A 14,017-nucleotide genomic window follows, 5' to 3' on the forward strand; every position below is an offset into this window, starting at 1 on the left:
CACAATGCATCGTGCCATGTATTCGTGACGTCTCATCTGTAAACAAAATCGTCACTGGAGATCATGCCGGTTTGGCCTTCAAAACACACAGTCGTATGGATGTCCAGCAAACCTATACATCTCAAAATTTCTTTATAAATGCTTTTACTAGTAGGATATATATTTTTTATTTTTTTAGATACATTATAATAAAAAGAAAACTAAAAATAACGGGGTGTTTTAGAAGTTGAAGCATACACTACCTTAGAATTATGAGACTAGTTCACAAGAGTGCCGTGTCAGTTCAGTGTGTTCATAGCTATCACGGGTTATGGTTTTAATACTTATAAGTTTAACCCTTGTTCCAGTCGTTCTTCAGTCAGACTGGCAAAAAATTTCTTAAACGGCAGAATATGTTATTTGTAATTATTAGTGAAGAGATTTCTGTTACTGAATACTAATACGGTTTCAAAGAGGAAAGCAAGAAACGATAAGATGATGCCTGCCAAATACAAAAAGAAAGGTCCTTGCATGTGTATCAGCGTTAAAGCTAAAGTTCCCTTTTTTCTTTCTTCTTGTTTTTCATTTATTTCAGATTTTTTGCGTTTTTTAATCTCCCTTTTTTTCATAGCCATCACATCAGTCGTCCATTTCCTGATGAGCCCGGCCTGCAACATTACAAAACAATTTTTAGACTTACAAAATGAAAAGAAAAGTTTATTGAAAAATTAGGATAAACACACGCTAAAAGAAGAAGAAAACATCAGTCAAACTAAGTTGGCGAATTATTACACACACACAAAAAAAAAAAAAGATAATAAGGTATGGTAAAATAAATAAATAAATAAATAAATAAATAAATAAATAAATGAATAAATATATATATATATATATATATATATATATATATATATATATATATATATATATATATATATATATATATATATATATATATATATATATATATATATATATATATATATATATATATATATATATATATATATATATATATATGCAAATACACTGTTCATTGTAGACTCCAGACAGGAAAACTGTAAAGCATTGATCTGCTGATTGCTCTAGCGGGCACGTGAGACTCTTTAGCTGCCAACTTATGCGGGGAGTGTCGTTGGTGTTTGGTTATCCTAACAACACGTCGTGTGTCCTCGTTAAAGAAACGCTTTCGCGAAGTTAGTAAGACGAGATACGGGGTTTGCTGCTGGGATTTACTAACACGAATGCTTAAAAAAGCGGAACTAGATGAGGTGATATGGTACCTACAGTTTTGGTCAATAAAAGTCTTATGAGAGAGAGAGAGAGAGAGAGAGAGAGAGAGAGAGAGAGAGAGAGAGAGAGAGAGAGAGAGAGAGAGAGAGAGAGAGAGAGAGTGTGTGTGTGTGTTGCCTCCTCTCAACCTAGTATTCGTGAATTTTTTTTATTACTATTTTGTCTTTAAGTATATAGTTTTACATAGTTTTATATAGCGCAGCGACATGTGTTAAAATGTTTTCACATATATACCTCGTGAAAAGCCAAGATAAAGTGGTCGAGGCTGGCTTTGAATGGAGTATTGCGGACTAAAATGAAGGTGCTGTAGCCAGACATGAAGTTCCTTTGTGTCACATAGAGGGGAGTTGACCCGTCCTTTTTGGTGAAGTGTTCTGCGACCTTCAGCTCCATGTGTAGCCGTTCATACAAATATGCTTTGCTGAGAATGGTAAAAAAATTCTCTTAAGTGTGCAGTAGAACAAAGTAAGTGTGGCATTTCATGAATACGATAAATCTTATGAGCTTAAAAAAAAAAATTATGATGTATGAATTGTGAAGTAAAGAATTTTTCATATATATTTTCTCATTATTCTTACTTTTTTGTAATGGCTTGATGTAAACCTTCCACAGATGTCGGGACATACGCCATACTATCTGCCAAGGTTTCGAGCACCTCAGATCCAGATTCTTTGAAGCTTTTGTAAAACATTACCATCTCAGGCAACATAGTGATTCTGTAGGTAAAGAAGGTAGATAAGAAATCGTGTGTGTGTGTGTGTGTGTGTGTGTGTGTGTGTGTGTGTATAGTGGGGGGGGATGGCGGGTATGCGATGAAGAATAAAATGAGTGGCACTTTGAGATGCACCAGTATGTGAAGCAAGGAAGAGTGAATGCTATCTTATTGGGATTAAGTTGTGGATTCTTATGGAGTGTCTTTGCAGGGGGTTCATCAGTTCCGCTGATCAAATTGGATGAGCCGTGTCCACACCATCAGGCAGTGGCCGACGGGCACTGGTTGCTGAATGGGTTTCTCTCGATTCCGAAACAGTGTTACCAGGTGAAGTTTTGTTTCAGATAAAAATCCTTTCTTGAAATTTACTGTTGTTGGTTGTTGTGGTTGCTATGTGCCGATTAGGCGATGGGACAGGCAAACGTCTGGACATCACGTTTGCTTTCGTTTACGCTTGACAAAAAGTGTTTTGGTTTTCCGGGCTGGTACAGAAAACGCCTCATATGAATGTTGTTAAGTTTAAGCTGCTTATTTTATAGTCATTCATTTTGAAAAAAAATAAATAACAATAATAAATAATAGTAATAATTGGTAACTTACTTGACACCCATGTGAAAAAGATCAGCGAGGTTCTCAGCGCGCGTCGGATACGTAGGCACCGTAAGACAAGCTGTCAAGTTACTGCGATAAACCGTTCCCACAATGAAGGCGAAGATCATCCATGCTGTCAGTACCAGACGCGTTGAGCTCCTCCGTGGTAACTCCCCATGAATGGCCTCGTCCAGCAGCGTTCCAAATACCTGTTTCATCACCTGCCACGGCCCTTGGCTCTTGTTCTCTCCTTCCGACTTCATCTGAGTATAATTAATGCAGTTTATAATGTTGTAGTGGTTTATATAGGACTTAAAATTTTATTAGAAAACTTAAGTAGTAATAGTAGTTCAACTTGAAATAGGAACCTAACAGAACTTTGAAGCAGCATGGCTGATTGGGTCTTGAAAAATTGTAGAGTTATATGACCACGCCAAACATGCATACTTGTTGCGCTGTCATTCCTTTGTTTTTGTGTGATCGAAAGGGGAAAATATATCATCAACGGAATATATCATCAACGGAATTCATCATCAGACCAGCGAGGAGATGCTCACTCCGTGACGGCGGAGCACAAACGAGGCATCGAATTTTACGTTTGGCACACTGTTCACGCATGCGCAGACCTCGACTGCTGGGTGGACCTCGAGTGAACATAACCTGGACCCACTTTTCCACGAGTGGCCACCTAACAATGAATCTACATACACCTAAACCATTGCTTATAGTATAGTAATTCAGAAAAAAAAACGAAAAAAAAAAACGTAGTTATGTTGGTAATAAATATGCATAAAATTATTCCCTAAATCAATAAACATACCAAAAGAAGAACCATGAAGACCACGATCACTGTGGCAGCGACATAACCCCAGACATCGGTCTGCAGCGGGTAGAACAAACTCTGCCAGTTCGGCTTGAGGACAGGCTTGGCCATGGTGAAGGCCAAGGTCGACGGCTCCACGAAAAATGTGATTTCGAACTCCTCCAGCATGTGTGGCATGATTGGCAAAATGATTGGTCTAACTAAAGCCTCTCGACTTCGTAGGGGAAGCATCCACTGAAAAAAAAAAGCAAAACACATTGCATCTCTCTCTCTCTCTCTCTCTCTCTCTCTCTCTCTCTCTCTCTCTCTGTTTACTGATGACCAAATATGAAAGTTAATCACATTCCTACGTTTTCGGTTCCTCTGTATGGAACAAGATGAATGGAGAAGTTGAGTGCTCCAGCTATTGTTTCAATGATGGTGACGTCCCTTCCAGAAAAAGTGGATCCCGTGTAATTTTTGGATGCAGATCCATTATTTGGCATCCAGTAGGGTGGTAAAGGAAACCACGTCATGTTTACATCCATCCCATTGAAACTGTGGAATCAATGAAATGTTAGATGTGTGGTATTTCCATCCTATGATAAGAAATAACTTCAGTCATTGGAGGTCTTACAGTATTACTGTAACTCTTGCTTTTAAAAATTAATGAATCAGTTAACTCATTCACCGTTCCTATTATTATTTATCTTTATTTATTTGTATTTCATATGCCAGTCATCAACAGTCATCAGCTTTGCAGCTTTCTGTTAGGTGCTTGTCTATGCCAAGCTTTTAATTATATATATTTAAAATTATCATTTGTGGTTTTTTTGCATTCCTTTGACATAAAAAGGTTGCCACCTCATTATTCTAACTGTCTGTTATCTGCTCCATGCATAAAATGACCTATCCATGTACACATTTTCTTGGTTTTCCTTTAGGCTCATAATGTAAAAACTAGTGGAATTTATCAAAATACTAAAAATATAGCATTATCATCCTTATCTATGTAGGTATTTTATTATTATTATTATTATTATCATTATTATTATTATTATTATTATTATTATTATTATTATTATTATTATTATTATTATCGTCATCATCACCACCATGATCACAAGCAGTTGAAAGAATACTTTAGAATTTATTCAGATGCTTTTGTGTTGCCCATTATATTTATTAATCAGTGTGAATTGCAATCTGTTCTTGCCATACTTACTTACTGTACTTTTCCGGGAAGAGCTTCTGACCATCTGCTAGAAGGATGCTATTAATCTGCCTCCAGTTCCCAACTCTCTTCACTTGAGCTCCGGTCGGACTATAAGGAATGTGCACGTATCCTTGCCACCTGACGGAAGGAACCTTACAGTATAAATATGTCACGTCAAAATATTTAAGCGTATATTATAATATAGAAAGGAGAGATGAATGCAACCAAATTTTTGGTTTGTTAAGTACATGCGCATTGATCCGCGAGTATGAGACTGATCTTGAAATTGCCCCCCCTTTTATTTCTATGGTCACGGTCTGTCTCAGTTTAATAAGAATTATAATTTCAGTACAAAATTAATACTAACGCTGAGTGACTGGGAACATTTTCAGATACTATTAATAATGAATATCATTATTAATAATAATATAATTATTTTCCTTCAATAAAAAAAAAAAAAAAACTACCGACGACTGGTCATACATTGCCCATCGTTGTTGGGGCACATAGACCCGAAATCTGCACAGAGTTCATATACCCACACTCAACTTTTAAATATACACCAGTGGTGATGGAATATGTGCCATAGAAGACAAGCCTACTGTCATTAACGCCCTCACCATCACCACAACCTCTACCACAACAACAACAACAACAACAATCTGCAATCCCCAATATCACCACCACCTCTACCACTATTATTACTACTACTACTCTACTACTACTGCTGCTGTAACTACTACTACTACTACTACTACTACTACTACTACTATCACCACCACCACCACCACTACTACTGCTACTGCTTGTTAAGGGTACCACCATCACCACAACCATCGTCCTTCATCTCATTTTACACAACATCGCTACTCAAGAGTGCATCGTATTTACCTATATACAGATTTTTCTTCCTGTGTTATGAACATAGTGTTCATCATGGAGTAGGTCCAGTAATCCTGCAGCAGCGTCTGGAGCTGCGGCATGGTTACTCTGGTGACCACTATCAGCCTCGTCTTCCACACCAACATGCGACCTTTGTCAGACGCTTCCGCAAAGGCACCAAGGAATATGGGGTCGTCACTTAAGACCACCACCGTTACGCACCAAGAGGATTGCCGCAACTAGGACCACCAAAATTATTATTATTATTATTATTAGAAACAACAGTTGAAAGTTGAATCACTCAGAGAGAGAGAGAGAGAGAGAGAGAGAGAGAGAGAGAGAGAGCGCATCTTGCGTGAGATGCTAATACAGTGCTTATTATCTTGCTACTGTTACCACATATCCTGAGGGGGTGTCTGATCACAGCTTACTGAAAGTCTCTCACCCGACGAGCTTGTTTCACTACTTTCGTGATGTGTGACTCAGCGAGATGGACGTTTCCTGTGCTGGTTGGTACTTTAAAGACCACCGCCGCAAAGTCATCATGTCCTTCGCCTTCTGATCCCGACACCTGAACATGGAGCAAAAGAAAAGAATATCTGATGAATAATAATGATGAAAGATGGCATTTTTTGTTCATGAATTCCACGTATTCATGTATTATTTTCCAGAAATAACGCATTTCACCAATTACAAAACCAATACCGAAATTCACTATTTTAGCCGGTCATGAAAAGTTTACAGAGTAGAATGTATGATCAGATTATAGATAAAGCTAAATGCGGAATAATTTATAAGAATATGTCTATCAGGAGGAGGCAGTAGACACCTGCCAAAACGATAATTACTCCCAGTGAGGTCTGAAGCAAAGGCTCTGACAAAGGTCTGAAGCACAGAGCAAAGACAAAACTTGGTTGAAATCGGATAAGGAATCAGTCAATTTAGATCATGTAGAGTTAGTACATATAACCTTGTATCGGCAGCCCCTTCGAGATTTCCATGTATAAATAAAAGTATGATAAACACCATTCACCAGCAACTATAAAAATATTAACAGCATTACTTGAACATTTAAATATATGTGATATTCTTCACTCATTGCAAAAAGGCAACACTAATACAGTATTGTGTTTCCGTCGCCAAAAAAAATATTAACATTATTTGTAATTCCAAATTGTAATTACATTTACACACACACACACACACACACACACACACACACACACACACACACACACACACACACACACACACACATTCATGAGGACATGAAAAACCCTTAACTATTAAGGTTTTGAGGAGTTGAAATATAACAAATTTTTAGTGAATGGGTATTCTCTATCAATAAATTAAATTCTGCATGTGCTACACACTATAAAACTACGTACCTTGATTCGAGTGGAAGGCTTGAAAAATCAGAATATACCAGAGGGAATAGAAGTGAGGGGAATCTATCAGAGAAAGCCACAAACACCAGGATTATGTAAATTATTTATGACTCACGTATTGTGTATGTGCTAGCAACCGCTCCTGGATGTACTCTTGAAAATACGGAAAGGTCACCTCTTTACCGGAGGCCTACACCTAAAATGACGACGCGACTTTTGTCTTTCACAATACACTGTTAAAGGAAACTGTGGCAATACCACAGCCATTCTGACACGAATTCTGTATGTCAGCCAGGAACCGCGTGGCTGGTGATGAGAACTTGGTGCTGTGACCAGCATGTGGCTACGATCGTCGCTTGAAGTAGAGTGGGCAAGAAAAGGATCAAATTATTGTTTTTGTTAGTTCTCGGAGTACCGTCGCACTGTAGTTTTAAAAATGCGTTATTTTCCATGTATGGAGCACGTGCAACTTTTTCGTTAGTCAGCAGAGCAGTAACTAAGTTTCCGTACCTTATTCTTAGAGAATTCCTCCTCAGTATGGGAGAAGTGGTGGCCTAATAACAGTTAGCGGTCTCACGTGAACCCAGTGACCCCATTACGAATTGTGCCAGAAGCAAGCCATTTTCGAGCTAACGCCGAATGGCCGAAGAATACTCTTATGCTTTACACCAACTTTATTTTCGACGAGGATTGCATCGGAGAAATCTGGGGGGCATAAGCCTTTCCCGAGGGATCAAAAAAAAAAAAAAAAAATCTCCCTATTCCACCGCGAACGGTGACCCAACGCCTAGGTCTCCAAAAGTGCGTAAAATACGACCAACCAAGCCTCCATATAGAGGAAAAATATGCAGTAAAAGTCCCTTTCGTGTCTTCGGCCCAAAAACGTAAAAAAAAAAAAAAAAAAAAAAAAAAAAAAAAACTTAACATTTGCTCATATCTTACGTGATTATACAAATGTTTGTCAAATGCTTAATCTCGATTACCTTCAATCTCTTTTTCTTTCCTAGTTCCATATTCTATAATTCATTTCATACTGCGCAACCTGTATCACCACCACCAACACCCATCAAACTTCTAACATTTTTCCGACCACCTCCTTAACAACAGCATCCACAGAGACTGAGTATTCATGGGATATCACATATTGCTGACGTAGGGTCACATTTACCTAGAAACTTTAACTCTCTTTCACTTTCTTACTCCACATCTCACTCACCAGATCAGCGTCGCACAGCTCTTACCCTTACATTCCTCCTTGTCCACTATATCACGGCTCTTTTAATCTTTATCTTTCATTTCCTTTCCTCACTCAACATTACACTCTCGTATTATTATTATACGCCCTCTCCATCATTTAATATTATTATTATTTTTACTTATTGTTATTATTATTATTATCATTATTATTATTACTACTACTACTACTACTAGTAGTAGTAGTAGTAGTAGTAGTAGTAGTAGTAGTAGTAGTAGTAGTAGTAGTTGTAGTCGTAGCAGTAGCAGGACTAGTAGCAGTAGCAGTAGTAGTTTTATCAATAATTATAAACTGCCTGTTGTCACAACCGTGGAGAAATTTTATTTTTAACATCCTTGGTAATCAAATAAAGTGTCATACTACAAATTATGAAGTAGGTGTGCGAGTGAAGAGGTTCTCACCTGGGAGAAGTAGGTGTCTGGAAGATAACCATCTCTTATGACGATAAGGAAACACCGAATGTTTGACGCTTTCCCAAACACAAGGCGTAGCACGTTATCAGTATCCCATGCTTCACTGACGTTTCCAATGGCATGATCTACATAATATATATATATATATATATATATATATATATATATATATATATATATATATATATATATATATATATATATATATATATATATATATATATATATATATATTGAAATGCCTAAACCGTATTGTTTGATAATACAATACACATAATTTTCACTAAAATACTGAACCCAATGCTCACTCGGTAGTGCAAACGCTTGGCCGGCAGGAACAAAGTAACTCCATAACAGTAACACTAAAAGCTGAACTGTTCTCCGCATAGTTAATTAAATCTTGTGAGATAGATAGACGGATATATATATATATATATATATATATATATATATATATATATATATATATATATATATATATATATATATATATATATATATATATATATATATATATATATGTGTTTGTGTGTGTGTGTGTGTGTGTGTGTGTGTGACACACACACACACACACACACACACACACACACACGTAACAAACAAGTTATAAGTCCTAACAAACGACACAGCCCGTGTCAGCCACAAAGGGTGAATGTAAGAGGCTCCTTAAGTTGAAGTATTTGAGGGCGGAAAGGTGATGGCTTGGACTCATGCGTGCTTCGCACCACCTTGACATTGGCTCTCCCGGGAAGGGCGCACTGGCTTGAGATTAGCCACACCTGCCTGGCTCTCAGACACTTTGTCCGCCTTAAATCCACGCTTAAAATATGTATTTTGGAAAGTAAGTATGTTTTCAAAGTTGTTTTTTGCGTGGAGTAACCTTAGAATCTGTAGATTCCTCGGAGATTTTCACAAAAATCGACTTTTAAATCTGTAGAGTACTCGTTCAAATATCCTTGGCTCTTCGCAAAATTATCAGTGTACACGTGAAGTTGGTCTGTTTATGAATAACGAAGAGGAGAGGCAAGGTTACAGAGCAGATACCGTGTTGTATTAAATAAATTACATTTATTGTTAAGGGAACTGAACTTTATTATCTGAGACTTTTTTTTTTTCTGTTTAATGCATTAAGGATGGCTGTCAGTGATGCCGATGATAAAATATAAATTCAAAAAATATATAAGAATCTGAATATACATTTTTTTTTTTTGATATGTAATTTTGTGAAGAATAAGTTAAACTTTGTTTTCATACATTAATCTCAGTCGGAGGAAACTCACTTGCCGACAACTATGCAGGTAATCAAATCTTGTGGTAGGCTATGGAAATGTTTTCAAACAAAAAAACAATGAGCGACATGGTAACACTAGCAGCGTATATGAAGAAAGGACCTTGCATGTGAACTAGAGTTAGGGCTAAAATACTTTCTGCTTCTTCGTTTTTTTCTTCTTCTACCTCGACCATTGATTCTCCCTTGTCTTTCATTATTCCTCTTTTCATCGTGCCCTTTATATCTGTCGTCCACTTCCTGATGAGCCCGGCCTGAATGTAATAGAAATTATATATTGTAAATTATTAGAAAAATGGAACATTTAATATGCTTAAGTTGAATACTGGGTGATCAAATAAATTATACCAATGTGTGACTTAGAAAGGCACCTCTGGCAAAATCTTTACGCACAGTAATCGTATTACACCGATTCAAAGGAAGGAGCTTAATCGTATGTATATATATATATATATATATATATATATATATATATATATATATATATATATATATATATATATATATATATATATATATATATATATATATATATATATATATATATATATATATATATATATATATATATATATATATATATATATATATATATATATATATATATATATATATATGGTTTTGTCAGTTTTTAGATATACCTCATGAAACTTCAAGATACAGTCATCGAAATTGATCTTGAAAGGATTATTCCGGGTCAAGATGAAGGTGCTGTAGCCAGGCATGAAGTTCCTTTGCGTCACATACAGTGGTGTCGACCCGTCTTCGTCTGTGAAGTGCTCAGCGATCTTCAGCTCTAAGTACAGTCGTTCATACAAATGAGCTTTGCTGTGGATGACCAATATATATATATATATATATATATATATATATATATATATATATATATATATATATATATATATATATATATATATATATATATATATATATATGCAGGAGGGACACCGGCCAAGGGCAACGAAAATCCAAAAAAAAAAAAAAGGAGACTACTGAGATGCCGGTCCGCGAATAGAGTACAAAGCGGCAGTCAAAAATTGAAGGATAAGTGTCTTGAAACTTCCCTTTTTGAAGGAATTCAAGTCACAGGAAGGTGGAAATACAGAAGCAGGCAGGGAGTTCCATAGTTTACCAGAGAATGATTGAGGATACTGGTTAACTTTTGCATTAGAGAGGTGGACAGAATAGGGGTGAGAGAAAGAGGAAAGTCTTGTGCAGCGGTCCGCGGAAAGACGGGAGTCATGCAGTTAACAAGATCAGAAAAGCAGTTAGCATGAAAATAGCGGTAGAAGATAGCGGGAGATGCAACATTGCGGCGATGAGAAAGCGGAGAGGAGTTGATGAGACGAAAAGCTTTTGATTCCACCCTGTCTAGAAAAGCGGTATAAGTGGAACCCCACCCAAGAGAGAGAGAGAGAGAGAGAGAGAGAGAGAGAGAGAGAGAGAGAGAGAGAGAGAGAGAGAGAGAGAGAGATAGAGAGAGAGAGAGAGAATTAACTATAGTATGAATTATGTGTCGGTTAAGAGAGAAAGAGATTGTAATATTGCACAACGCTTACTTTTCAGTGATTGAACGACGTAACCCTTCCTTGTATGTCGGGACATACTCCATACTTTCTGCCACAGAAACGAGTACATCGTTACCTGATTCTTTGAAGGACTGGTAAAACATCACCATCTCAGGCAAGATTGTGACCCTGAAATTATAGAAAAGCTGACAGGAACACTAGAAATATACCTAACGAAAAGAATACAATGAAGGATGTGACTGAACTCAGATGCTTTCCCTGAGATGAAATGATGATGAGCCTCTTCGGTAGGGTCATAACACGTCTCACACATGGCTGTCTCGCATCCTGTAGGGTGGGTACAGCTATATTGTAACGCTTGCTTGGTCTATCTTGAGTGTACGACACTTGCTGGTCGTGTGCCTGAGTTTGGGGAACCAGAGCGATATCTGTCGTTGTCAGGGAATTAATGAAACTTTCTTCTGTCTGATGGTGCGTTAGGTTACTCTTCGAGGCACAGAAGGTACTTAGATTTAAGAAGGGTGGTCTTTTCCGTAATTGAACTTTCTTTGATGTTCTATACACTATCGAATATTAAAAAAAATAAATAAAATAAAAAATAAAAAAAAGTAAATTAATGTGGTAATTCATGCGGTCTTGAATTTCGGGGATTGATATATTAATAATGTGTTACGTCCATTTATTCTCTAATGGAAATATATACGAATAACATTAATCTACCTACTTTATTCCCATGTCGACAAGATCAGCGAGATCCTCTGCACGGACTGGGTATGTTGGCACGGTAAGACAGGCTGTTAAATTGCTACGATAAACTGTCCCAACGATGAAGGAGAAGATCATCCATGCAGTCAGTACCATCCGCTTGGAGCTTCGCTGTGGCATCTCTCCGTGGATTGGTTCGTCCAGCAGCGTGCCGACCACCTGCTTCATCACCAGCCACGCCCCTTGGCTCTTGTCATCTTCAGGCTTCATCTGAGTGTAGTCATAGGAAGGTGGAAATACAGAAGCAGGCAGGGAGTTCCAGAGTTTACCAGAGAAAGGGATGAATGATTAACTTTTGCATTAGAGAGGTGAACAGAATAGGGGTGAGAGAAAGAAGAAAGTCTTGTGCAGCGAGGCCGCGGGAGGAGGGGAGGCATGCAGTTAGCAAGATCAGAAGAGCACTTAGCATGAAAATAGTGATACAAGATAGCCTCACAGACACAGGGGCAGTACTGACTGTTTCTGGGGAGGCTTAGGGGCTGAAGTCGTAACTAAACTTAGGCAGTTAAATCGGAAATGCCCCGCAGCCTTGCAATGGTAACATGAAGTCTGGTTATTGAATTTAGGGGTACTATGCAGCACATTCCCCGTTGTCCTCCTTTGTGGATGTATAGGAGGTCTGGTATTATATGAATTGCTTGGTACAGACTTATTCCCAAACTTAAGACTGGCGGGGAGTTCCTGTGGGACCAACACTGCGACTAACTTCCGGCCATTTATCTCCGGTTTCCTTAACTCCTGCCCCCCACCCCTGGTGAGACACATGCCGATGGCCAACACAACACATGGTCGTCAGCGAAAGTAGCTACCTCGTTCAGGCTTTTAATTTCTCTCGGAGCAGTGGTACAAGTTCCTTCTCGACAACATTAACAAATTGCTCCATCCTGCACTTTTCCACGTCTTTTCATAGACGTCGAACCCTTCAGGAAGTAAACAGTTCACGCAGGGAAGCCACTGAACACCGAAAAACCTTTGACTTCACCTTGCTTAGGAAGGCTGTGTAAGTGGAGCCCTTATATGCGGCAACTGCTTCATACAAGGACGGATGAATTCCTTACAAGAATTGGCTTCGTGGTGGAGAAGGAACGGAACAGCTAACGTTGTGGAAGGTATTTTTTGCAAGAGACCATAATCGTGCTAAACTTTGAGATAGTAAATAATAGTTTAAACTATAATTATGATTTTATCAAGTCAGTTCACACACACACACACACACACTTAAACATTAGGGTTCCACAGTGCTTGAATGTAGGTTATGGTACAATGTTTCCACCTCCATGAAGATATCTTTGTGTTCAAATCTTTTTTTTTAAAGAAATCATGTCACTATCCATATCTTTTCAACATACCTTTAAGAGAACAACGAAAACCACGAGCACTGTAACCGCAACGGAGCCCCAGACCTCTGCCTGCAGGGGGTAGAAGAGACTCTGCCATGTGGGTTTAAGGGTGGGCTTAGCCAAGCTGAAGGCGAGGGTATTTGGTTCGATGAAGAAGGTGATGTCGAACTCCTCCAACATGTGTGGCATGATTGGCAAAATTATTGGCCTTAGTAAGGCTTCTCGAGTCCGTAAGGGAACCATCCACTGAAAAAAAAAAAGTTAATCCTTGCAGTTCTCTCTCTCTCTCTCTCTCTCTCTCTCTCTCTCTCTCTCTCTCTCTCTCTCTCTCTCTCTCTCTCTCTCTCTCCTATTAACAGATCTCCAGATATAAAAATTAATCACACTCATACGTTTACAGTTCCTCTGAAGGGAACAAGATGAATGGAGAAGTTGAGTGCCCCAGCTATTGTCTCAATGATGGTGACGTCCCTTCCGGCAAAAATGGATTCCTTGTAATTATCAGATGCAGATCCGGAAACAGGCATCCAGTAGGGTGGTAAAGGGAACCACGTCATGTTAACA

General features: G+C 38.1%; 2 protein-coding genes across 2 annotated transcripts in view; both read right to left on the reverse strand.

Moving 5' to 3' along the window:
* Positions 1–8,934, reverse strand: part of LOC135108642 (ionotropic receptor 21a-like) — a 9,582-nt gene extending 648 nt beyond the window's left edge. Inside the window, exons 1-11 of the mRNA XM_064019808.1 lie at positions 8,840–8,934; positions 8,520–8,656; positions 5,921–6,046; positions 5,485–5,714; positions 4,603–4,731; positions 3,749–3,935; positions 3,396–3,632; positions 2,585–2,838; positions 1,851–1,988; positions 1,507–1,693; positions 1–647 (exon numbers count right to left, since the gene is read on the reverse strand). The exon at positions 1–647 is cut by the window's left edge and continues 648 nt beyond it. Coding sequence (XP_063875878.1) covers positions 396–647; positions 1,507–1,693; positions 1,851–1,988; positions 2,585–2,838; positions 3,396–3,632; positions 3,749–3,935; positions 4,603–4,731; positions 5,485–5,714; positions 5,921–6,046; positions 8,520–8,656; positions 8,840–8,918 — 1,956 coding nt within the window. The 5' untranslated portion in view covers positions 8,919–8,934 and the 3' untranslated portion in view covers positions 1–395. The remainder of the gene's footprint in view (positions 648–1,506; positions 1,694–1,850; positions 1,989–2,584; positions 2,839–3,395; positions 3,633–3,748; positions 3,936–4,602; positions 4,732–5,484; positions 5,715–5,920; positions 6,047–8,519; positions 8,657–8,839) is intronic.
* A 691-nt stretch (positions 8,935–9,625) lies between these two features.
* On the reverse strand, positions 9,626–14,010 carry LOC135108643 (uncharacterized). Its single transcript, XM_064019809.1, has 6 exons — positions 13,846–14,010; positions 13,463–13,699; positions 12,073–12,323; positions 11,379–11,516; positions 10,461–10,647; positions 9,626–10,073 (listed from the first exon to the last, which is right to left on the reverse strand). Exons 1-6 carry the CDS (start codon positions 14,008–14,010, stop codon positions 9,834–9,836), a joined length of 1,218 nt encoding a protein of 405 aa, XP_063875879.1. The 3' UTR covers positions 9,626–9,833.
* Positions 14,011–14,017: the final 7 nt, after the last annotated feature.

The sequence above is a fragment of the Scylla paramamosain genome, chromosome 17 (assembly GCF_035594125.1).
Source record: "Scylla paramamosain isolate STU-SP2022 chromosome 17, ASM3559412v1, whole genome shotgun sequence".
Taxonomy (NCBI): domain Eukaryota; kingdom Metazoa; phylum Arthropoda; class Malacostraca; order Decapoda; family Portunidae; genus Scylla; species Scylla paramamosain.

Excerpts from the sequence above, each read along its gene's own strand:
- LOC135108643 (XM_064019809.1), bottom strand. The coding sequence starts at position 14,010 with ATGACGTGGTTCCCTTTACCACCCTACTGGATGCCTGTTTCCGGATCT. Across the intron at positions 11,517-12,072 it reads CTTGTCGACATGGGAATAAA|GGTCACAATCTTGCCTGAGA; the intron begins GTAGGTAGATTA and ends CTATAATTTCAG. Across the intron at positions 10,648-11,378 it reads CGTCGTTCAATCACTGAAAA|CAAAGCTCATTTGTATGAAC; the intron begins GTAAGCGTTGTG and ends GGTCATCCACAG.